At 40.8% G+C, this 26,833-nt stretch overlaps 1 protein-coding gene across 5 annotated transcripts in view; it reads left to right on the forward strand.

The window, feature by feature from the left end:
- Positions 1-26,833, forward strand: part of ncanb (neurocan b) — a 193,345-nt gene that overhangs the window by 66,118 nt on the left and 100,394 nt on the right. For all 5 annotated transcript variants that reach the window (XR_015717167.1, XR_015717165.1, XR_015717166.1 and 2 more), the window contains 4 exons: positions 860-987; positions 5,528-5,821; positions 6,764-7,633; positions 14,406-15,605. Coding sequence is in view for 1 of the 5 variants with exons in the window: in XM_087835674.1 (XP_087691800.1) it covers positions 860-987; positions 5,528-5,821; positions 6,764-7,633; positions 14,406-15,605 (2,492 nt within the window). In the remaining 4 variants the exon portion in view is untranslated. The remainder of the gene's footprint in view (positions 1-859; positions 988-5,527; positions 5,822-6,763; positions 7,634-14,405; positions 15,606-26,833) is intronic.

The following is a 26,833-nucleotide window of genomic DNA, read 5'->3' on the forward strand; positions in this document are numbered from 1 at the left end:
AAAAATATAGACATCAACCGCCATTTCATCAGACACCAAGCAAAAAGAAAGTAGCTGCGGCCTGAGACACTAAAAGATTTTGTTCTTTTCTTATATCACAAGCATGTCTGTCTTCTCCATGTATATTTGATCGCGCATCTTTTCCAAGTGCTTCATAAAGTCCCTGTATGCCCGGCATAATCTTTTAATCAGCCTCTTTGTTTGCGCTGTGGTGCTGAAGGAAACAATGTTCTTGTGGAATAATTGCTCAGTTGGAGCCTAAATATAGATTGTTGATGTTGTTTTTTTCTTTTTCTTTTTAGCCCCACAGGCATGCCAAGCCACCACAGAAATGTCTGATTCTTTTAACCTCTTCTTGACTTTCTATCGCTCGTTCTTTCTCTTTCTAAAAGCTTGAGCATTGACAGTCTTATACTGCAAGAGCACTAAATGCATTTTCAAATGATTTAAAATGAAACTATTTGGTTGTGAAACTCACACCGAGGGCAGAACAATTAAAACAAACAAGATAGTGTATCCATTGAAGTGCTTGCCAATTATTTTCCTGCGGTTGTTGTCGCATATTGTGAATGTTACTATATTTCTTGCTTCCAACCAGATTCAAGGGAGGACATCTCTGTGTTTATTTTTCATTAGTATTTGGGAAATATATTTTGGTCAACTCAAACTTATTGTATTTCAGGGCAGGCAATGATAAAAGTGTACCTTTTATCTTATTTTGTATGCGTGTGAACACAGACTCATCCCAGGGGAGCCAAGTCTCTGGCTGCTTTTTTCATGGCCAGGCTATATTAATCTCACTCTCTTTTCTTCTCTCACACTCTCTGTCATTGTCCCTATCTCTTGGGTTCCTCTGCAGGTATCCCATCCAGTCACCACGGCCAGGTTGCTATGGTGATTGTGAGGACTCACCTGGAGTTCGTAACTACGGCAATAGGTCCCCTGATGAGCTGTTTGATGTCTACTGTTTTGCTAAGCGTCTTCAAGGTAGGAGTCAGGAGCTTCTACCATAAATTTGAGTTTAGTCATGCATGGGTCCACTAAGCCGAGGGTTCGCAGTGCCAGAAGGCTGTGACCAGGCCTTAATACTCTGTTAGCACAGTCTAGAGAAGAGCAGTGGGAGAGGAAAGGGAGGAGAGTTTGTTCAACTGAGGGAGATGCAGAGGCCTGAAGGCAGAAGCTAAGTGGGTCAGTAGTGTTATCATAAAAGTTTGCTCTGATTTGCAGCGCCACAAGAAGAGGTGGCACTGGGCACATCTTATGTGTCCATAATCTTATTTACCCCATCCCCAATTGCTGCATGTTGTAAACTCAATAGCTTACACAATAAAACTGGGAAATCTATAGATTTGGTGTCCATTTTTATCATTTTAATCTTTATTGTGAGATTTTTACAAGGATGTAATAAAGATGTCATGGACTGTGTGTCAAAGATCGGCTGTGTGGGAGTCGAAGGTGGACTGCAATAGAAAAAGCAAAACAACCTTAATCCTGTCTTGCAAAATGTAAGCAACGCCTAAAAACAGGGCCATAAGATACAAATAAAAGACAACAAGGAACAAAGGAACACAAAGCAATGAGGGACGACGTGGCAAACAACAAGGCGACTCAGACGACATATACTCACATGATAACAAGGTGGAGAGGTAACGGGTGAGAACACAGCTGAGGATAACTTAACATAATGACTCAAAAGGAATAAAAAAATAAAAATGGGAACAAAACAGAGACTAAACAAGCCATGAAAACACAAGGGAGGCAGGAACACACAGGAACTCGGTGACTTAAACACCGAACTTGAAGTAAAAGTAAAAACAGAAAATATAAATATAAAGAAACCGACCAGGAAATGCTATTACAAGAAAAATGTCAAAACAAATGATTCTCAAAGCCAAAAGAATAATATTTTACAGAAAACTCAGAACCCTGACAGCACACTTATAACTGCAAAAAAGTAGGTGAAAGCTCTCTTTACACATTAGAGACCTAATATAGATTTACTTTGCAAGTTAGGGGGCAAATCCTGATTTCATAAAGTGTTGCTCCACCTTTAAGTTGTTCTCCATGGATGAGTAACTGCAAGTTGGCTGACTTTTTGCCTATAGCCTAAATCTGTTAGCATCACATCATATAAAATATATAGCAATTGAATGCGTGTTTGAAGCATTTTTACAGAGTATTCTGTTCAATGCCAGTTAGCTGGAAGCATTGCAAGATGGATGGAGACAGAGTTGGTTTTCATACATCAAAATCAGTGGTTGTTGGCTAGAAATTGGAGGCCTGCTTTGGTTTTCTTTCACAAATGTCCATAAATCTTGAATGATAGATCTGACAACTATGTCAGTGTTTACTGCATCACCTCAAAGCCTGACGATTATAGCAAGAGTAGCTGGTAAGATGCACCTTATAAAGCTGCTACTGTGCAAAATGAAAGTCCTCCAAATCTACAAGAACTTCAAACCATGTTTAAGGATTAGAGAAGAAACATGGCCACATGATCAAGCTATTTAAACGTTATTTAAAGAAAACATTTGTACTTACATCTTGAAATCAAATATTGCAGTGATTAAATATTTTCTGTCATTGTCTGACTTTTTCTTTTTGACTGAATGACAGAAAAATCAGACGGCCATTTTTGACAGATTAGAAGAATGATGATGACCTGCCATTAGATCAAATAATTTATATGCAATAGTGACAAGAATAGTGCTCACAGCATTGGCAACTTCTCTTTTTCTAAACATAACATCAAACATTATACAGAAATATCCTCCCTCAATGTCTTGGGGTGCATCTGTGACCTGCAGTGGTCACAGATGGATTCTGTTGCACCCTGATACAGAAGAAACACATGTGGTCTCATGTAAAAACAGTATTGCTGACCTCTGATCGCCTCCCTGAGGGCAGTGTTTCTAGACTCGTCCATCCCACCCATCCATTCTCTTCAGCTATAATAGAGCAAGAGGCGGGGTGCACCCTGGACAGCCAATCTTCAGTATATGAGGTTACGATGAGGTTATTATATGATTACTGACAGTGGCCCCATCAGTTATCTTACTTGATCAAGCGAGCATCCTGTTTTCGTCACATTTGGTTGTTTAATAACAATGGCTGGAGTATTTTAGTGTCACTTTGAGTAAAAACTTACCTGCTTCTTCTGGTGTTGACATGAGGAGTGATCCCAAGGTCAGTGAAACTGTCTGTCCTTTCCTGATAAATGCATGTTCTCTTCTCTGTATTAAACAGTGACTGAGTTGTTTCTTTATTATCTTTTTATTGAATATATTCCTTTATCAGGATAAATTGAAATTAAAATGACTGGTAATAATAGATTATGATGGACATTTTATGACCCTGTCTGTCACAATGACAGATGATGCAACCTCAGCTTGAAAGACATCAAGTCAGCCAGTGACTTTTATGATGCTTATTCCTCTTAAAGAGTCATTGATGTGCTTTGATATTCGCCTTCTTTCTTCTCAAACGTCTCAGTTACATTTTTAGCCCTCTATTCTTTAATCTCAACATTGGATACGCAGTATTTGTTGCCATCTTGATGATGACTGAGCAGCGGCTAAACACCAGGGGGGAATTATGGATATAAATCAATTAAACTAGTTGATAAGTTTTATTGTTTTTAGGTCAAATTAACAAACATATCTAACATTTTGCTCCTCCCGTTTGATTTAATTGGTGACTGAAGCCTCTCCACTCCTTACAGATATATCTTAGATAGATGAGAGCTGTGCAAGTGTGCTCAGGCATCACAAGTCCACTACCGCTCATACTACATGACAAGCTCTATGAGTGCAATTTACCGTACGTCCAGTGTATCCTTTGTGTAACGCAGTATATTTAAGCTGTCAGAGCTCTGATTGCTCTCTTGTTGCCACACTTCTATGAAAGCCATTCTTTCAAGTGTTAGTGCTGTTTTTAGAGAATATTAGATCACCTCCAAAAATCCAACTGTAGATTGTAAGTATGTGTTCCTCAAGGGGGGAAAGTGATTATCATCTCTCTCTCCTCCCTGCTGAGCTGAGGGTGGTGTTTCCTCTAGGGGAATGATGGGCTCAATGCTGAAATGGCAAATATTAACACTGCATATATTCGTCATTCACACCATAATCACGTCTACGTCTGACTGAAATTAAGTGTTTGTCATACTTTAACCTCGTGCAAATTCCAAAGCGCAATTATAATAACCGGCATCCGTTTTTCTAATAATTTTAACACCTCATTCTGACCTGCAACACGGGTTACATTATCTAGATCTCTCAGTATGAGGTGTGCAACTGTCATTAAGCATCATAGTAGTAAGAAAGCCATTCCACTATTTAAAGAACATATTAACACCTAGTATGGGACTGATGTGCCGAGAAGAGAAAATTGTACGACCTTCTCTACACTTTGTATCCTGCAGTTAAGAATGTTGTTCGGTGGAATTAACAACCTGATTGAAGTAATCAGCGAATAATTGTCTGCAGTCAAAGCAAAATTCCTGGGTGATACATAGCTGGTGTTTCATTCATTAATAAGAAAACAACAAAAACTAAAAGATGAATTAATAAACTCAGCAGCAGACCTTTCTCTACATGTACAAAAGCTCAGCTGGGCTTGATTTGCACAAAAAAATGACAGTATATAGGTCTTTCGCTGATTTGTCAATCTTTTCTAATTTAATCTGCAATCTATCAAAATTAGCACATTTTCAGCACCTTTTAAATGCCTATTTAAGCATCTTCTATAATAGTTCTGACAAATAACACCTCATGTATCCCCTTTCTGGCTCTTTCCCATTTTATTTTGCTCGGATCTTGACCTTTTTAACTGTTCAGAAAAAACTGAAGTGACATTCTTCTTTCTTGACATAAATCTCCTAGATCCTCGTATCAAATGTGTTCTTCTGTTTTCTGCTCCTCATTCTTACTGTCCAACCCTCCAGCTTATATATTTTTCATCACCACACCCTGAGCTGCCAGCGATCATATAAATGCATGTGTGCTATGTTCTTCTTGAGCACTCTCTGTCTTGCTTGTTTTTGAATTTCTTTTTTATCAGCATCAACAGCACCATTCTTCAGCCTCTTTTTTTCTTCTTTTCTTTTATTCGCTGTCTGTGTACTTAGATCTTTTTTTTAAAAATATTTTTAATTGCAAACAATTTCCTTTAGTCAATACTTTGAATTACTGATTTCCTTTTATTATTGCAGGCAACAATAAATGCCTTCTGCTTCCTCACTTCTAGTCTACACCTCTTACTTTTTTTTACAGTTCACAAAGGAGAAAGAGAAAATGTCTAGAACTGATTGCCGTTATAGCACCTTAAAAGAAAATACTAATACGATTCAACCAAGAAGAGACAGACACAAACTCAAATTCACTTAACATCAGTTTGCAATACCAAATGATCCAAGAATCAACCAGCACTCAAAATCCTGCAACTGCCAACCAACTAAACAAAAATTTTCTCAAGGCTGAAGTGCTTTTCCTCTGTAATACAACTCAACGCTTCTTTTTACATCTTCCAGGTGAGGTTTTTCACTCCACAGTGCCAGAGAAGCTGAGCCTTGCCACCGCCTCCACTCACTGCCATTCCCTGGGAGCCCAGCTGGCTACTGTTGGGCAGCTCTTCCTCGCCTGGCAGGCTGGTCTTGACCAGTGTGATCCCGGCTGGCTCGCTGATGGCAGCGTTCGCTATCCCATCAACGTCCCGCGGAAGAACTGCGGCGGAGACGAGCCTGGGGTACGGACTGTCTACAACAACCCGAACCGGACTGGGTTTCCTGACACCTCAGCTCTGTTTGATGCCTACTGCTACCGAGGTACTAAGCCCTCTGCGATAATGAGGGTGATGCAGTTACATTGTGGTAATTGCCATGGTAACGAGCGTTGTATCTGGGGAATTGTTTCCCCTTCTGATTTTTAATTAACATGAGATGTTGGTGTCACACATGAAGGAGTTGTGAAGAGACTGTGCGACATTTGCTTCCCCTCAATGGATATCAGGGCTTGTATTTTGTGGGTTGCTGCGCTTGCAAGACAGAATGGAAATATGGATCAAATAAGAGTGAGAGCACGACTAAAGCAAGTCTAGCTGGGGTCTGCAGTGACTGTGTCTGGCCTTGTCCTCTTATCTGCTGACACACGAATAAGTTGGGCTCCTCTTCAAACCGAATGAACTATTTTGTTCACTGTTTGTAGCCAACTTCTTCCAGCAACACACACAGAATGAGAACTGATATCATGAGAAGACTACAAATTAATATTTAGGTAGGAAAAAAGAAAGAATGACAATTTCATCTTTCACATTGTCAGCCCATGAAAATGTAACTGAAGTGAAACATCTGCATAACCCAGTAATTTTAAAGTAAACAAGAACAGCGTGAGAGCAGAGCAGCAGTGAATCTGTCAAAACAAACAGCTGACAGATGAACCTCTTCATAGCACCGACAATGCTGAATGCAGATTTACAAGAATAATGCCTTTCAGATAGCTAAAAGTAGATAAAAATGGTAATGGATTTCGTTTATTAACATAGATATGGTTTGTGTGAATAATATTGTGGATGCAGTCACATTTGTATATTTGCTGATTTCAAATGGTTGTAATTTTTTGTAGAAAAACAGATCTACTTGTGATATCTATAACACATGTGTGACCTACTCTGGATTTAATCTTCTTAAAAATAAGGAATGTGAGGTTTTTGGCTGTGTTGTAACGTAGACGACAAAACAAGTCAATTGATGTGCGATTGTGTGTTTCAGCCCACCAGCCAGCAGGGGTGCAGGCTGCGCAGCCACAGCCTTTGTATCAGACACCTCACCTGGCAGCAGAGGCCATGTCCTTATTAAGCGAAGCCCAGGATAGTGCCTCTATTCCTAAGACTTCCACCTGGACTGGCCTTGTTGACTTAGATGAAGTACGAGTCCCGTCCATTGCTGGAATCAACAACTCATCTGAGATCTCCGAAGAGCATGTGATCATCCACTTAAGGCCTGAGGAGGGTTGGGATGAAACTCAGGATGGACCTGGAACGCCAGAGCCCAGCCAGAATGAGTCACACAGCTTAAATAACAGCAATGCTTTGGGCGTTTCTGACCTTGAAACCTTCGAGAAGCATGGAGGCTCTGCCCATGAGGAAGGAGATGGAAGCTACTTTGGATCTGAGACTCCAACATTAGCCTCAATTTCTACTTCCACGCCCCAAGTTCAAACCAGTAATAGTATTCTGACTGACTTTGTTAACACTCTTATGAGGCCTTTTAGATACTGGACTCAGAGTGAGGAAGGTGATGATACAGAGAAAACAGCCATGGTGCCAGACGAAAAGACAACAAATAACCAAACACAGGGGGAAGCGCCCAGCAGGAACCCAAGTTTTCCAAAACCCAGTGGGAAAAAGGGCAGCATAGATAATGCCATTATGGAGGACAGAAGTGGCACTTTTTCTTTCAGGAGTCCGGTGACTGAGCTGCAGAACTCAGAAGAAGGTCTTTCCAGTGAGGAGAAAGAGGTGATGCCATTGATTCAGTTAGTACCTGCAGTCCAGAGCACAGAGGCAAGTGGTACGAGCAGCCCTCCAGGAGAGAGAACAACGAGCCCCATCGCTGACCACACTCAATCTGCTGTTAAAGGTATGAGTTCAGCTTTTAATTTGTATGTATATGTCTATCTACAATTCAACTTTACCCTTCAAAACAAATAACTACGTGAAATTGAAACAGAAATGAGCCTAAATGGAAGCTGTTTTGTTTCAAATGGAGGCGGGGTGCATTTGAATGTCTCTGGTAAATATAGAATCTGTTTGTGTCATGCCTTTTAAATAGTCTCTGCCTCTCCATTCCACTCTATCTTCTTTCCCCTCGAGTATGCTATAATATATTCCTCCGCAGGGCAATTTGAAGTATCGCTGTAAATTTAATTAAACAGTAATTGCAAACAAACAAAGGGGGCACAGCACATACAGTAATGCAGGGTGTTGGAGTGTTCTGCCTTCATTCTCATATTTATTGAAAAAGCGCTTTGTTTACATTGCAGGCTGTAAGAGTAACAGCTATGCTTACTTTTTTAAACCTATTTGAATGTGATGAAATGTTTTTTTTGCCTTTTGTATTTTTGTTTAAAAGAGGACAACTTACAGCCTGTTTTTTTTAGGAAATGGAGCTATATTAGACTATATTAGTGGGAATACCTGTGGCTAATATTATAATATAGAATAATATAGAAACATTTCAAAATCCATCTTTCATAGTGATTAACAAGGATACAAAAAAAATCCAAACATACAAGTCATAAAGTCCTGAGATTTAAAGGAAGACATGAGAATCTGGAGTGCAAAGTCTGATATATAATACTGTGCTAAAGTCTCGAGCCCCTCATTTCTTTTTGCTTTGATTCCAAGGAGCCAGATTTTCTTGTGATTGTTTTAAAGTGGCGTTGGGCTATAGTTCTCTCAGCTGTCTGAAGGTTGTTGCGAAATCGATCAATGTAGAGCAGTGAGACAAACCACGGAGGCCCCAGAAAAGTGCAATCAAACGATGAGTTTATTAGCAGCCAGGAGAAAACATCAGCATATGTCCTCTGACCAAAACACATGTTGTGGACACTTATAAAGCAGTGGGGTACACGCCCCCCATGGCATCATTTACAGATTGAAATAGGTTCCAGACATTAGTCACAGTTAATGGTACATCTTGTACATCTTTAATGGCTATAAGCAGACATAGAACTTCTCTTTTCTATAACACCTTCCATACAAGGTAATAAACTTCAAGCCCTCAGGGTCTCTGGGGCTAATTATTGACTCTGGTCATCTGTTGCCAAGTAGAGTAAAATATAGTGAGACACCAAATGAGTTAAGGCCTCAGGCCTGACACATTCCTAGATTATATGTGTTATATGTATTTGTAAGCGTGCATGCAATCATCCTTCTATGTTCTAGTTTCCCTCAGCATGTATCACCTGGACAGTCACGCCAGTGAAGCTTAAGACCCTTAATGAACCGAACATCAACTCGAAATAAGCACAAATATGCAATGTGTATGAAATACTTCTGGCTGTACCTGTAATAAAAGTTAACATAATGGAAGGATCCTCAATCTTCAATAAACAACTTTAATGCAATATCAATACTGTGAGAAATATTATTAGATGAAATAATGCTGTAAAGAATGTTATTAATGCAATTATAATGATGCAGATTATATGGCAGCAATAAAAGAATTTCTGTATCTCCACAAGGTCTTTCAAAGTTCGTCTTTGATCATTGGCCGCTCTTTCACACATTTTCCATCCACTCCCTGTATGTGGCCATTTTGAATAGAGTGCCTCTTTGCTTGTTAAGCCACCTAAGACTGACCTTCGAATCCTTCAAGCATTAAAAGGGCACCTAACTCAAGGGACGAGCCAGCGTTGTGTCCACACGTAACAGACAGCTTAGCAAAGAGCACATTTTAAACTGTTTCTTTAGCTAGCCTTATAATAGCAGCCTGTTGTAAAAGCACATCATTTGTTGCTATTTCTTCTGTTGAATCTACAGAAATGCCAAAAATAACACAGTTTGATTGGCATAAAATAGTGTTTGTGGTACAATAAAGTAATTTTCAAAGAGTTATTAGCCAAAAACAGGCATTTTTTAGCATAGTTTGCTGTGTGTCCTTAAAAGTTTTGAGGAAACAGGAGAAACAGAGGACAAAAGAAGAAATGGCAGGTCTAAAAAAAAACTATCTGCAGCAGAAGAGCAGTATCCAGCAAAGACCTGACAGAGGACTTGAGAGAAGCAACTGGCCCTTCAGTTGATTCATCATCCGTTCACTGAAGCCTTGTCGGAAATGGTCTCTATGGAAGTGTAGCTGTCAAGGAGCCATTCTCGGATAGACAACAGCAAGAAACGCCTGACAACTGCCAAATTACACAAGAGCTGGGCTGAAAATCAGTGGCAACAGGTCTGATGGAGTGATGGCTCTAAATGTGAAATTTCTGGTTGAAACCGTGATCAACAAGTGTGGAGCAATTCAGAAGACAGGCACAACAGTGAGTGTCTACAGCCATCTGTAAGACATGGTGGAGGCTCTGTCATGGTTTGGGGCCACATTTTAGCGAGTGGTGTTGAAGATCTTGTCAAAATTGATGGAATTATGAATGCAGAGAAGTACCATCAGATTTTGATCCACCATACAATACCATCTTTAAAGTATTTGATTAGTAAATAAGTTAATTGATTAGGTCAGTGCATACAAGCATACTTGGATGGAAAAACACAATGGAACACTATCAGTCATGGATTGGCCTCCCCAGAGCAACACTCCCGAAGCAACGCTGCCTCATCTTGACAAAGAAAAGAACAAAAAGGTAGCCAACATCCAAAGAAGAGCTTTGAATGTCCTTCAGGAAGAACGGAGAACTATTCCTGAAGAATCGTAAAAGGAATTACAAGAAAGCTGTCTAAGAGAGTTCAGGCTGTGTTAAAAATTAATATGGTGTTACCAAATACTGACTTTAAAGCTCATCAAAATTATATATTGCCTTATATAGTGTATTCTACTATAATACTAAATTAGAGCACATCAGAATGAGGTAAACAAGCAAGGCTAAAGAGAAAGTGTACTACAACCTTGGGTTGATGGAGGCAGGAAGCTTTTCTTTAATGGCTGCTACAAATAACACATCCATGGCGCCAGCTAAATAGGAAAGATCCAAAGTAAGACAAACATTTACACCAGCAGCCAAAAGAATGATTCAATAAAGGTCCAAGGCTTTTCTCACCTAGCGATTGCTGGCTTTATTAATATAAATGCTCACTGCTGTGCTACCTGAAATCCCATAGCAACCCAATCCCAAGGTATTAATGAAAATCCATCCTTTAGTCCGCATGCATTATTCACAACCTTATCCAATTAACATGGAGGCTGGGCTGCAATGCCGTTCACTCTAACCACCATCCATGTCTCTGCCAATTAGGCCCCAGCTCTTTGAAGGTAGGCAGTAATGATCACTACAATATGGGTGAGCAACACATGAGGAGCGTGAGTATAGGAAGGGAGAAGCAAACAAAGGGAAAGGTGGAGGAAGGAGTGTGAGGTGTAGTTTTTCTTTTCTTTAATGTTGCTGTGATGGAAAACTGCCCAGCTCATGTCTAGTAGAACCAATGAGCTAAATTAGCTGTTGTTGTGCATCAAGGGCTCAACACTTGATAGCGATTAACATTGCTGTTTTGTCTATTTGATTGAGGGGGAGGAAAACATTTGTTAAGATGGGAATTTATATAATGATCACATTTATTTCAAATGCTTCAAAATTATTTGCATCAAGAGCATTCAGTTAAATTATTTGCCAAGAAAATATGAGTATTTTGAACATTTTAATAAACTGAAACAGCACGTTAACAAATTATATTCAGGTCAAGAATCACAGCTGAGGAAATATTTGCCAGCTTCATACCAGTCTCAGAAGACAGTGAGGTCTTCACACTGACACTCAGTGTGGCTGCGCCTGACATGATTCACCTAGCCATGCAATAACTTTGCCTCAGTCTTTTTTTATTAGATGCCATATCTGTAGATGGAATGAGCTGGCATTAGTACCATCTTCTGTCTCGCGCTCCTTCTCTTTCTATCATTGTCAGTCTCCTCGCTCGCAATTTAATATCATGTCTGCCTGACCTGCAGGGATTCTTTCAGCCCGTTTACTCCACTAAAGTGGAGTCAACACAGCAGAACCACTCAGTGGAAGCACACAATTACTGTCTGAATGAGGTTCATTATAAGTTTATTTTGCAGCATTTTTGCTCTGAGTTCTGGCCATTTCCACCAAGCCCTCCACCAGCAGATTTACAGCAGCTGAGCTGAACTTTAACCATGCTCTAAATAGCGCCATGAAATCACCCAAACCTATGCCTAATTGTCTCATTTTATTTATTACATGGGTCATTACATAGATGATCAAACCAGATTAATGTGTTTAATTATTCTCACTTCCATCAGTGTGTGTAGTAAAAGTATGTAATTAGCTATTTGGATTATTAATAGGACAATTACGCCAGGCTACATGGCTCTTATGGAAATGAACCTCAGGCTCATAAACCTCACTTAGGCATACGGCAACAGCGAACCTTTTGAATAATTTACATACACTTTAATATTTTATGCATAGACATATTTGCGCATGTTGTCCATCTTGAGGTAATTTGTTGTGCTGTATTGCTATACTTTTCTGACACGTTAACTGAACTGAGGGTAGCCAAACTGGGCTGAATGATTATAAAGGTGGGATCACTAACTAGAACTCTCAGTAATGTGACTGCACCACTGTCCTACAAAAATACCCACGAATCATCCATGAGTTACACATGCAGACAGAATGAATTATTGATGGTGTAGACAGAGTCTGGTTTAAAGCTGTAAGCTGATAACATACAGTGGAACATTTCATCTAAATAAACAGATCGAGATGGAGCTTGTTGTGGAGCCAGTCATTTGCTTATCGTGCTGCAAGTGCATCTGCATTTTTCCACATGGCTTCTCTCACTACAGGCAACTGTATACCAGCAGGAGCTTGTTTTAGGTAAAAGAATCCACAGGGAGTGGAGAAACAGGGACAGAGAAGTGTGAAATTACATTTGAATACATCCTCCCATCCTTTTGGTGTGAGTTTATTCGTGGGCATGTGTGCATATACTCCAGAAGAGGAGGTTCCCATTTTTGTCTACAAACTCCAGCAACTTTAATACCCACACTGATCAGCTCCAGTGGTGCAGAAAAATATCCAAAGCATCCAGCTTACAGTAAATGGCAGTTAACTGCTTCTTTTAGTTTGCCAAAATCATTTGACTACAGCTTCAAGGAACACACAGAAGAAAAATTGAACCTACATCTCAGGTACATTGCGTCCGTAGTAAACGTGTAAAAGCACAGTTACGATTTTAAAGACATTTTAATACACTTTAGGTTGTTGCAGTAGTGCATAAAAATGTAGAAAATATAGTTTTATGGAAATAATAGAAAAACATGGCATGGCTAAACTACAATTGTTCTCTGCAGGTGATTGCGTTACAAACCAAGACTAAGAAGAGTAAATTCTATTCGAGAATGCAGCTTTGAGGGAAAATGGGCTCCATAGGCAATCTGAGAGAACTCTAGATTGATTACTTTGTTTGTTCTTGGTTAATATAATTCATTCTGAAATAATGTGTTTAAATTATTAACAGCTTTAGTTTATTACATGATAAATATGATGAACAAAAACTGTACTTTCCAAGCTCGATTGGAAAGCGCAGTGTTGGATTTTTCTGTGCTCCGGTCAAGCGCGAGGAACATTTTGCTGTTCTTTTTTTTTTGCATCCTGAATGATAAGTGTTTATGAAATCAGTTTGAAACCATAGCCACTCAGCCTGATTGATCAAGCAACCAAGAATTATTCTTTGTTTATTTAACTCCTTTTAAAAAAAACAAAAAAAAAAACAGGGATATTACTGATGGAGCTTATCGAATTGTTGCTTGTGTAATCAGGAATCAAATGATAAAGAGAGGCATAAAAGGAATGACTTCATGGCATTTCAACCTGCATTGTTCCATGGTGAATTGCCTCCTCATTATTTACATGCATTTTCACACACTTGATTATTTTTACACATTTGGACCTGATTATTTGAGTGTTTCTCTCACCAAGACTTAGCTAAGACTGGCTGGCTGTACAAGCCCTTTCTGACTTGTGTTTCCCTACTGGCAGGCTTACAGCCACTTTATCTAAAATCCTCCATTGGATAGGCTCCAACTCCAGCTCCACTGTCTTGTGTTGCATCTAATGATGGCATTCTTTGCTTTTAAAGTTCACTGTTGGTCTCTAACCAAATGCTGTGCAGTGCAGAACAAGGACCACTGTTCTTAACTGCTCTCTAAGGGCGCGAGGTTGCTCATGGCTCTGTGGTTTATTTGCCGTAAAGTAGGGCAACTTTTATTTGCAGAGTTGCATTGTTTATGTCGTGTTATTTATTCGTTCTTGATCAGTGGGTGGGTGAGTGGGTGAGTGGTTGCACCAACCAGTGAACCTACCCCATTCTTCAATATCCACCCTTTCCATTACCGCAAATTGAATCCAATTCCAATTCGGTTGGGAAAAAAGTAGAATTCTATTATCTCATAACTGCGTACAATGTGTGTGCAGGAATAAAGGAAATATGCAAATACTATGAATGAAATCAGATACAGTTAACACACACCATTTCCAGCTCAGAGCACTGGCCACAGCAAATCTGTGTTCTTGCTGTTATCATTCATTTTTTAACTATGTTCCCTGAACAGTCTCCATGGGGTTGATGTAGTCTGTGCTTGAGTTTTAAATTGCTAATTCTAGATAACATCCCCTGATGCTTTGCTTAATTAGTCTGTTCTGTCTCTGTATTTTCTATAGAAATCCCTGAATCGGATCCCACTGAGAGCTCACCATCCAGTGAACATGTCAACTTCTCCAGTCTTCAGGGTCTCAGGCAACATCCTACCTTTGTTCCTGCTCCCAGCTCCCAGTTTCAGTGGGCCATCAAATCAATGCGCATTCCCAAACTAGGCCTTCCTAAAAATGTGGGCTATGTGGGTAAAAAACCCACCTGGGAGCCAATGGAAGCTAAAGCAGGACCCATTGAGATGATGACCCTGCCCACCTTCCTTCGACAGGACTACACAGATAATTATTCAGGTGAAGGCAAAGAGCAGGATACAGAGAATGCCAATACTCCAACTGCCAGAAGCGCATCAGGAGAGGAGAAAGTGATAGAGGGTAGTGGAGAAGGGAGCAACGTGCCGGATGGATTTAGAATGAAAGACAACAATTTGGACAGCAGTGGCATCAAAGTGATTACTGAGTCGAAATCTTCACTCAGCCAGAGTGATTTTGCCACTGTGGCTGAGCGCACAACTCTGTCCCACTGGCAGCTGGTGGAACAGCCCACCACCCCACCTCAGGTCTCCCAGGAAACAGAGTCAGCAGAGGAGGCTAGGGGCGAGATCTTCTACATTCACAAGCCTACTGACAAGCTCTCATCTACCTCCTCACACAGTGGGGAAGTTAGTTCAAACTCCGGATTCACCCCAGTTTATAGAAAAGACAGTAAGGGTACAAGCACTGATGAGGTGATGATTACCAGACACGAGGCTTTGATAGAGATGCTGACAACTTCTGAAATGACGACGGCAGAGCTTCTGGCCAGAGATGCACAGACAGTGGATCCTGCTACCACAGCAGCCACTATAGAAAATAGATCTTATACAGAGGAGCCATCTATTTCCATTTCGTGGGCTCAGGAAGACAAGGAGAAAGCTACAATGTTACCCAACATGCAGGGCCTCTCATCGACTCCTGCACCCGAAGGAGCATCCACAACCACTTCTGGAGTCATTCACTTGACTACTGCCGTATCAAACATCAAGGTTGCTGCTACAGAAATGGAATCCAGATCTGCCGTTTCTGAGTCTTTTGTCGTGGGAAGCCATTGGACGCCATTCAAGGGCTTAAAGTCAGAGGAACATAAAACCCCGCCAACAACAGAAGATACTGGTACAAAGAATCCTTTTGGCATGCTTGTACCCAGCTGGGAATTTGGGCTCAACCCATCAGGTAGGTTAGCTTCATGTTGTTCCCAGTGAATTAACTGTCATTATTGTCTTCATCATTGTGATTGTCTAATCAGCAGAGATTTATTTAATTATGTATGCAGATTAGTTGGAGACAAAAGCATCAGTACCCTCCACCATAAAACTAACTCAGATATAAAACATATGCTCCCAACTTGGTCTGTCTGTCACTTGTTGTTTCATTCTACATCTTGTTTCTGTCTCCTGCTTTGACATATATCATGCATTCTTAATCCAGCCTCGTTTGCCCTTTGTGCCTTCACATTTACTTTCATTCCCCGTCCCACCCTCCCACACTGTTATGGAGACGACTTTAGACAGAGAAGTAGTGCAGTGAGATGAGACCAGCTAGGTCTTAGTGAAGTAATTAGCGGGTCACAGTGAGTGCAATTAGGTGAGCTGGGAAGAGGCAGAGATCCTAGTCCCCAACAAATCAATGTGGACACAAACTACAAGATGGAACTCGTAATAGACTGTGGTCTCTTCTTCTGTCTCATTTTCTTTTGTGTTCATGTTTATTTGACTCGATCTTCCATTTTTGGCTCAACTCTGTTTTCTTATACACTCACAATAATTGCAATGTCTGTGCTCTTTGTCTCGCCACAATCACATCGATTTCTTTTGATACTTAATGCACCTGCTACTTGTGGCACAAAACCTCAAAGTAAATGAACACGGCAAATGCTGCATGCTGTATAAGTCTACTCAGGTCTCTGAAATTTGTCTGGTTTTAACAACCAAAATGTGTTTGCTCAATGTTTAATGAATCTATGTGGAAGGATTGCAATATTTATTGCATGATCCTCCTTAACTAATGCCTTATATTCATCCTCAGATCTGTGCTTCTAGGTTTTGAAAATGCGTTTTTAAAATCATGATTTGGATTATGAGTCATCCTGCTCAGTAAAGTGCATTTCTAAAAGTTTTATGTCATCACATGGAGTTGGTGCTCTTGGGAATCACATTGCACGTGGCCCACATACTGTACAGTTTTTTATATATATGTATATATATATAGATAGATAGATAGATTTACACTACCAGTCAAAGGTTTGGACGAACCTTCTTATTTAATGGTTATTCTTTATTTTCATGACTATTTACATTGTAGAGTCTCACTGAAGGCATCAAAACTATGAATGAACACATATGGAAAAAGTATGAAATAACTCAAGATATGTTTTATATTTTAGATTCTTCAAAGTAACCACTCTTTGCTTTGATTAGTGCTTTGCACACTCTTGGCATTCTCTCAATGAGCTTCATGAGGTTGTCATCTGCAATGGTTTTCCAACAGTCTTGAAGGAGTTCCCACAGATGCTGAGCAGTTGTTGGCTCTTTTGCCTTCCCTCTCATCTCATCTCATTTCATCCCAAACCATCTCGATTGGGTTCAGGTCTGCTGACTGTGGAGGACAGGCCATCAGGCACAGCACTCCAGGACTCTCCTACTTGGACAAATAACCCTTACACAACCTGGAGGTGTGTTTGGGGTCATTGTCCTGTTGGAAAATAAACGATGGTCCAACTAAACACAAACCGGATGGGATGGGATGTCGCTGCAGGATGCTGTGGTTGCCATGTTTGAATAAATCTCCAACAGTGTCACCAGCAAAGCACCCCCACACCATCACACCTCCTCCATGCTTTTCTGCGCCACACAAAGACACAGCGGGTGGAACCAAAGATCTCAAATCTGAACTCATCAGACCAAAGCACAGATTTCCACTGCTCTAATGTCCACTCCTTGTGTTTCTTGGCCCCCCAAAAAATCTCTTATGCTTGTTGCTTTTCCTTAGTCGTGGTTTCTTAGCAGCTATTTGACCATAAAGGCCTGATTCGCGCAGTCTCCTCTGAACAGTTATGAAGAGATGTGTCTTCTACTGGAACTCATAGCATTTATCTGGGCTCTAATCTGAGGTGCTGTTAACTTGTAATTTCTGAGGCTGATGACTCGGATGAATTTATCCTCAGCAGCAGAGGTTACTCTTGGTCTTCCTTTCCTGGGGCGGTCCTCATGTGTTTCATCATAGCACTTGATGGTTTTTGCGACTGCACTTGGGCACACATTCAAAGTTTTAGCAATTTTCTCGACTGACCGACCTTCAGCTCTTAAAGTAATGATGGACTGTTGTTTCTCTTTACTTAGCTGATTGGTTCTCACCACAATATGAATTCTAACAGTTGTCAAATAGAGCTCTCAGCTGTGTACCAAACTGACTTCTGCACAACACAACTAACGGTCCCCACACCATTAAGAGTTCACGAAATTCCACAAATGAACCCTGACAGGGCCCACCTGTGTAGTGAAAACTATTTCAGGTGATTACATCATGAAGCTCACTGAGAAAAGGCCAAGGGTTTGCAGCGCTGTCAACAAAACAAAGGGTGGCTACTCTCAGGAATCTAAAATATAAGCCAAATTTAGAGTTATTTATCATTTTTTTCCTTGCTACACAATACCATATATCTTGTTTTAATATATTTGATGTTTTCAGTATGAAGACATTGAGAAGGTGTGTCCAAACTTTTGACTGGTATATGCATTTAAAAATTATTATATATATTAAAATAAAAAGTCTGAATATATCGAATGAAGTCATCCCCACAGGAGAAATCAGATTTGGTCGAGTGATGTTTTCTAGTTTACAGGGAGCTGTAAAGCAGGAGATGAGCTTTCATCCATTTAATAACAACAACAGGAGGAGATAGATTTTGATTTCAGTCGAATGCACCCCAGCAAACCAATAACCTAGGCTCAACTCTGTCTTTCGCTTGAGGTGCATGCATTCAATATATTTCACATTTTATGAATGCTTTCCATGGAGCATGACCATGACCCATTACGCAATCATTTCATTTAGCGAACGTGTAAATCCTGCCAAATTATTTTATTCAGAGAAGGAAAAAACTGTTTATATAAGTGCAGCTCAAGGGCATTTAAAATAAATGTAAACACTATATTCTCTGTGTTCAACTTTTTATTACATCAGAAAAATAAAAGAAAACAGTCAGTAGTAGAGGACATTTTGTCTTTATCATGGTGATATTTGAATGGACTGAGTGGCCGTGCTCTTGTTGAGTGATTAGAAGCATGAGACCACTTCCTCTGTGTGACCTTTTATAGTTGTCAGTTTTTAGTACAGAGGAAATTACAGCAATGGTTGTCTGCCCATTACTTCAGAGAGATAGAGACAGAGAGAAGGGAAAGGGCAGGAGGATGGACAGCCCTGGGAAGTAAGAATAGGGGGCGGGAGGGTTGAGGCAGAGCTTGAGAGAGGTGAGCGTGTCCTCCACAATGCTGTGGGTAGGAGAACATAAAGCTCTTTAATCATTGATCAGAGACTACACTAACCATAGTCCTGTGGGCATCCACAGAGCACATTGTTCCTCCCCATGTTTTCTTTTTCCTCTCCTCCTTTTTCTTTTTTAAAATTTTTCTTTTACATGTCTGTGCTTCCTTCCGATCTTCATTCATCGCTGTCTGATCGGGCTCAGCCCCTCTGTGTCCTGTTTGGCTATATATCTCTGTGATAAGACAATGGTATATAACGAAACACCCAGCTTTTCCAATCCCTTGTCGCTTTGCCCTCCAGCTAAACCCACACAGATGGGTGGACACACACACTCAAACACAAACACATACATAAGGGGGGAAAAGATATGTGAAGAAGCACCAGCATGCAGAGCTCACTCTGAAGTAAACCTCTCTAATCCATCCCACATGTCACACCATCATATACAAACACACACACACAGGATATGTGCTAATCCCTCTCTGTGAACACTGTGAAAAGTAGAGACATTTATTTTCTTTTTAAAATTTATTTTATCTTAATTTCCATATTGTATAATCCTAAAGACGGCATTTGTTGAAGTTCGCCACTACGAAAAGTTACGAAAATTGATTTCCAATCCAACGTGTCTCAACAAGCATGAAAATTTACCAAATGCTTCAGAGCACTGGCATGCGGCCCTTTAGGGTGATGAAGCGAGGCAGGTGCATACAGTAATATTGGCTGTCTATCCAACCTTTAAATTACCAATGCTGGTCTGATACTCTGGCAAACAGGGAGCAGGATGCCTCTGAGTTATAGCCATTTTGACTGAAGCCTTGTCCCAGGCTCTAGATGGATCAGACCTCTGGCAACATCAATAACACGGCAGCCAGCCCTCTACCAAATTAGAGTGTTAAATTTGGAGGAGAAAAGCCAGTAGGTTGAAGTGTGTGCGTGTGCGCGCGCGTGCGTATGTGTTTATGGGAGGGGGAGATAAATGGAAACAGGGACAGACTGGGGTGGCATATTATGAGTGTGGGTCTGTGGATAGATGTTCAGTTTGTCTGCTGGCTGTTGGAGTCCTTGGATAGGCTGTCTGGAGCAGCGAGAGGGCACATTCTCAATGCTGCATATAGAAGTGTATTGATTTTCCTGCCTCTCGCTCCCTGTGTCTTCCATCTTTTTTTTTTTCTTGACTATCCTTCTTTCCCTCTGCCCTACTAGCTTTTCTCATCTCCCTCCTTACCCATCTCCCTGACTTTATGTCTTTTATTACTCTGCTGGTCATTGTTATGACTCTCCCTGGCATAATGTTTTGATAGCCTCTTGAACTCCAACATGATACAATACAAGGCAGTCAATTGCTGTCTAACTGTATCTGTCCCCTGTAGGATCCTCCGCCTCAGCAAAATCACTTGCGTTTAAAAAAGAAGTCACCTCACTTTAAATCCATTCATTGCCTAATCAGTCATCCTCCCCTCTACTTTCCATCTCCAAGTTTCTCTTCTTTCTTTTCATGGTGTAATTCCACCATTTTTCCATATCAAACACTCCTCGCCGAATCGAATCCAGTGCCACTGGCTGCTGCTTATTAAATGAATGGGCTTTGTTAAAGAGGAGCCTTAAGGGACTTTTGGTTCTATCGTGGTGTGGGATGAAATGGTGTTACATACCGCTCTGTGCTGACTGACCATAGGCCCTTTGTATCCCGTTAACCAGGGAAATAACAGCGCTATCAAAGTGTTGAAAATGAGCTCAGATCAACTATGCTGAGCCTTTTGTAAACATCATTAACTGTTAATGATATTAATGCAGACCAGTCTTAAATCCACTGGATTTCCATCAAATCCTACTGTCAGTTTCTCTGTAAACAGATGTATAACTTTGAGGATATCTCAGTGATTAGTCTCAGGTGAAGTCTACTAAGGCAGTGGTCCCCAACCCCCGGGCCTCGGACCGGTACCGGTCCGTAAGTCGTTTGGTACCGGGCCGCGAGAGTTGAGGCTCAGGTGTGAAATGTATGGTTTTCAGGGTTTCTATTGGTTTTCAGCATTATTTTGTTATCGTTTTTATCGTTTACTCGGTTTTCCTGGGTTTTTTCACGTGTGTTATGAATAAATCTTCTTTTTTTCGGTACCGGTACTAGTTTTATTTTGTTGTATTTATCCGTGACACCTTAAAGGCCGGTCCATGAAAATATTGTCGGGCATAAACCGGTCCGTGGCGCAAAAAAGGTTGGGGACCGCTGCACTAAGGAGAGGATGTCATTCTTTGAGGAAATTATCACGTCGGGACCCAAATACAGAAACCACGGAGGCAAAATAAAAATTTACAAAAAATTTCACTCCTTTATTTTCAGCACACAAGTATGACTGAACATTCATTCAATACAGGTCTATTTTTCAAAAACAAACACTAAAAGTCCTAATTAAAACAACCAAATGTAGTAGATTATCTTGAGATCACAAATGAATTATATGCAGAAACAGGAGGGCTTTGTGACAGCAACCTGACGAATATGGAGGGCGAAAATGCATATTAAATAAATACACCAGGGAGAAGGGTAAGAAGGTGCAGGTGAATTCAATCAAGACAATAATGAGGATGGGAGACGGAAAAAAAGAGGACAGTAAGATGCAAAAATTAGCATGAAAAACTAGCCTACAAAAGGATTACTGAGTCAGTTATTTGCCCCTCAGGGATGGGAGAGCAGGGACAAACAGAAACAAACAAATCCATTGTTTTACTGACAAACTAGTCTTTCCTTCATTCTTGCATTCTTGCTACAGTTACTTGTTATGCTGTCAGTTTGTATTCCCTGAATGGTCAGACACAGTGTTGCCACTCTGAGATTAGCCTTTAGGTCAGAATCCGTATCCTCAGGTAAACAAGATGGTCTCAATTTCCAGTCAGCTGAAAGATCTCTTACAAGTGTGAATCGATAACCCCTGTTTTACCATCAAATCACGGTTTACAAGAGAATGTTGGACAGCAGGACAATCAGTACAGCTGGTATCAAAACCTTCTTTCATTTGTTCTTACAGAACAGAGCAGAACTACATTGATGCTATCACACTGTTAGTCATAGACTAAACCCATCCATATGGCATTAACTCCAGCACACTATAGACTGGATGGACATGATGGATGTAGCCCTTTTTTAAACTCTCAGCCAGCTATACGTGCAACTTAGGTGCAGTTTTTGTTTTTTAATTATGGTTGGATCCGCCCCTTAATGCATCTCCTCATACTGTGTTTCATTCTTAATCATAGTAAGATTGAAACATTCCATTATGCAAGAGCATAATTCATTAATTTGAACTAATATGAAATATAACATAAAGCAGCGGTCCCCAACCTTTTTTGCGCCACGGACCGGTTTATGCCTGACAATATTTTCATCGACCGGCCTTTAAGGTGTCGCGGATAAATACAACAAAATAAAACTAGTACCGGTACCAAAAAAAAGAAGATTTATTCATAACACACGTGAAAAGACCCAGGAAAACCGAGTAAACAATGAAAACGATAACTAAATAACGCTGAAAACCGATAAAAACCCTGAAAACTATACATTTCACACCTGAGCCTCAACTCTCGTGGCCCGGTACCAAACGACTCATGGACCGGTACCGGTCCGAGGCCCGGGGGTTGGGGACCGCTGCCATAAAGTACATGGTGAATAACATAAACCGAGTACATAAGAAAAAGAGTAAAGATTAAAGAGAGCAAAAAAACAAAAGCAGCCTTGATGAAGTACAGAGAGCTCAGTCAAACATGATTAACCTTTCCCAAGTCAAGCTGAGCTTTACTTGCTGAGCAACGTCCAAGAAGTGGGTAAGCACAAGGGCCAGCGATACAAACGCTGTGCCTGGCAAGATCATCATCTAACATCAACAGCAGTGATATAAAAAAAAAAATTCTTGCTCCTTTGCAAAGCACTGTTGGTTTTCAATGAATAAACTCAAACCCATCCTGAGTAAATTTCACCAGGGAATTTTTATTTTACATCAGCCAAAACGCTCCAGCAAAAATATCTGTTATCAGCGTTCACTGTCTTCTGGGAACGGAGAGGATTCTTTAAACATGTAAAAGTCAATGACATGCCACTTAAGTTGGTAAAGCTAATACTCTGTGAAAATTTTGGTTTAATATTCTGCAGCAAGCTTGGAAAAGCATAGAAAAGTCTTGAACAGGCGTTTTTACGGCATCATAAAAATGCTTTATTATGTTTGCTGCCACAACAAAACCTGGTGATTATTCAGCCTAGGAGCCCCATCACAGGCAGCTGTATTTTATTTTTTAGATTGTGTGACCCAGAGCTCCCATTATGGCAGATGAATGACTGCATCTCTTGACTGTTCCTGGTAGCAAATCCGCAACAGAATTGATAAACAAGTTTTGTTGTTGTTTTTATGAATATTTTCTCATCTCAACGCCCTCTAAAGATCAGTTGGGAGGCAGACAAAAGTGCGGCGTTAGCTCTAGTAATGCAGTAACAATCGATACTAAACTTCAGGTTTTTTGTGTCCCTGGGCACAACATATGTCTTCTAATCATGCATTTGTCTTTTTATTACTCAGCTTTATACTCACATATGCATAAAGCCCCTTTGTGTGACAATTTGTGGTCTTTTCTCCCATTCAGCTCTCAGTAACTTCGCATTTTTGTATTGCAAGTTTACGATAATTAATCCTACTCCCATACCAGCCAAAATATGGCAAACATTTGCTCCTGTTGCCTTTATGAATGAGTCACATTCAAGCCAGCTGACTCGATGAGGAGTAAAACAACTAAAAGTAAAATCTCCCAGCAGATACAGCCATCAGCTGCTTGGTGGAGCATTCAGGCAACCTCATCTCTGCCTGTTTTATGGTACTCATTTTCATTTTGAAGCTGCTCAAAAGAAGATGAATGAAGACCCCTCCTGGGTTGTATGTCACCCTATTTAGAAAAAAATAACAAGAACAAAAACCAAAGAGCATTTCACTCAGGGATTTTTTTTTTCTTACCCAATGAAAAACTGAGTGTTTGTTGTCAGGCACAGACTTTGGGATCCTGCTGGTTTGTAGAGTTTCAGTGAAGCAAAGAACAACATCACCTCTGTGTGCCACCGATTGTGAGGTGATAGGGGCGATGGATGGAGACAGAGAGCTTGACGTGGTGCTGTCAGACAGAATAAAATCCTTTATGTGGAGTCATTGTGTGACTGTGCAGAGCAGAAAACACTCACCTGGTTGCGTGATGTAGGTTACAGTGGAGCATTCAAGTGCCATCAGATTAGATGTCAGGAATCAGCTTCCTTCTGCTGAAAGAGACAGGTAACAGTTCTGTCCTCTCCGAGGTCAGAGAAATGAGACAAAATATCAGCTACTTTTATTACAACCAGATGCGGAGCATGTAGGCATTAGTTTTATGGTAACAGGTCACTAGGCAGAGCATAAAAACAATGGCTGCCAAACATGATTTGAATACCAGCATCCTTGCGTGTTCCTCTCACATTTTCGCTCTCCATTTGCAGTCAGACACACGCTCGCACACCTGTCAGGAGCTCAGCAAGTCACACACGCATGCACTCGCCGTCAAAAACGGAGCTGCCTGCCATCAAGGTTAACAGCGAAATGTATGATTTCGAATTGAGGTATTTTCTAGCTACAGAGGAGTGGCAGCAGAGAGGATGAGTGCACCCAGCTGGGGGTTTTGAGTTGCCAGATTGCCTGACTGACTTTGCTCCTTCTCTGTGGTGCTAAAGGCAGAGCAGAGCAGTGGCAGCGGTGTTTGGCTCCCAGCATCAGTCACAACGCATCATGTAGCAGCAGCCCACAGCGGGTGCAAGGGCTGAGCGGTCTCTTCATGTAGGGCATGTCAGACACACCCACGGATCTGTCCCAGCGAGAAGGATTCAGAGACGAGGAAAAATTACAAGTCACAAGAGGGGGAAGGTCTCTAAATGGGTAGAGGATATGAAGGTGTAAATTATACAATTTTCTGAGTTTCTGCTGGCAAGCAGCACTCTGGGGTCATCTAAAGTAGTTCTTCTTTGTTGAGTTTTAAATATTTGCACAGGCAAACCCTCCTGCCCACTGCTTGCTTGTAGTAATAGTGCTGCAATGCTGTCAGAACTACTTCCTCGTGGTTACCACAGTGGGATAGAGACATACACACAAGGGAAGATGAGATTCCCTAACCACACACACACACGTGTGTCTGTTACCAATTTTCTGACCTAAATCCATTTAGATAGTCACACTGTGGAGACCTGACTAGATTTCAGGGACAAAAAACAAGTCCCTGAAGTTTAACTCATTCAATATAAGGTTAGGCAAGAAGTAGTTATCCTTAGGGTTTAGAACCCTGAAACGAATAAAAGTGTAATGTCCTCTAAAGGAATAGAAATAGAACTCTGTGTGTTTGTGCTCGTGTCGCCTTTGCTTTTCATTTAAAGCAAAAAAATAAAATGTCGTGTGTCCAAAGTCAGTGAGGGTGTTTCCAAGCATGCTTGGCATATTTGTAGATTTTTGCAGAAGAGATTTGGGAGAAGTAGAATAGAAACTGAAGTATTTTGGAGATTAATCATTGCCTTCTCGGCCAGTCTCAGCATTAGCCTCATCTCTTTTAAGCATATGTGTCAATCGCAGTGAGGAAATGGCTCGTCATTTTCAAGTGTGGAAATAAGCTTCACCAAGCAAGAAAGTATTTTTGTTTTTGATCCAGTTTAACCAGACACAAATGTACACCATCGCACTGTGTTTCCAAGGGAGGTTGTTCCTTTTAAAATGTCATTTAAAATTCTAGTGTGTCTCAGTGATGTGCACCTAGTGCTTAGTACCATGATTTCTAACAATCACAGTTAGAAATACAGTGTCTTTTAGGTGTGAAATGTTTCTGATCTATACACCCACCAAGAGTTATATCCAACACAGTCCAACACAGGTACAAAAATCAAATATGAATGACTTCAAAGAAACCCTCTCAGAGCAGCACCAGCTTCTTATTGAGAGCAATCTGTGCTTGGGTGAGGCTGGACAGGTAGGTCACCATCAACCAGTGTTGGGGAGTAACGGAATACATGTACCGCCGTTACGTATTTAAAATACAAAATATGAGTAACTGTATTCCGTTACAGTTACCGTTTAAAAAGGTGGTATTTAGAATACAGTTACTTTGTTGAAATAAATGTATTACACGGCGGTACTTCCCTGTTTCATATTGTGGCGGGTCAGGCCTGTTTGGGTTTTGTTTGACAGCTACGTTCTGTTGTTCCAGGTGGCAGCGTTACGGTTGCCATGGTTACAGGATGACGCTCTCTCTCTGCGTGTTTCCTGGGTGAGAGAGGCCTTTTTGTTGTTGTTGTGCTAAGCTAACAGGCAGAATGCTACAGGTATAGCTCTAAAGAATGTGGCATCATAGGGAGTGTAGTCCGTGCTGCAGGGAGAATGGACTGCCATACACGTTATGTGTCTGTGAGCGAGGGAGGGAGAAAAAGGAAAAGTACGAGCTGTCATCGAGCAAAAACGGGAGCTGGAAGCATGTAAATATAATAATAACCACTGCAGCCAAGAAGAGTGCCTGATGAGCCCAGTTGTAAGTAAGCTATTAAGACTCGACTGTACACCGTGTTCGTGTTTTCCTCCAAAAACAATAAGTTCCGTTGGAGCAGCCTTTCAACGCCTCTCTCTGTCTCTCGCTAGCAAAGTTGACCCAGACAACAAAGTAAAGCTAGTTTTCGGCTACGAGCCCGACACAGAACCCACCGTATTAGCCAGAGGTCCCTTTACTACGGTTCGGAGCCGCGGACCTTCAGTAACAGTAATAAATCACAGCAATAGTACATTCATGTAGTTGTAAACAGCATGATAATATATTAAGTAATCCAAAGTATTCAGAATACGTTACTCTCATTGAGTAACGTAACGGAATACGTTACAGAATAC

The sequence above is a fragment of the Neolamprologus brichardi genome, chromosome 23 (assembly GCF_056152115.1).
Source record: "Neolamprologus brichardi isolate AB-2024 chromosome 23, ASM5615211v1, whole genome shotgun sequence".
NCBI classification, from domain to species: Eukaryota; Metazoa; Chordata; class Actinopteri; order Cichliformes; family Cichlidae; genus Neolamprologus; species Neolamprologus brichardi.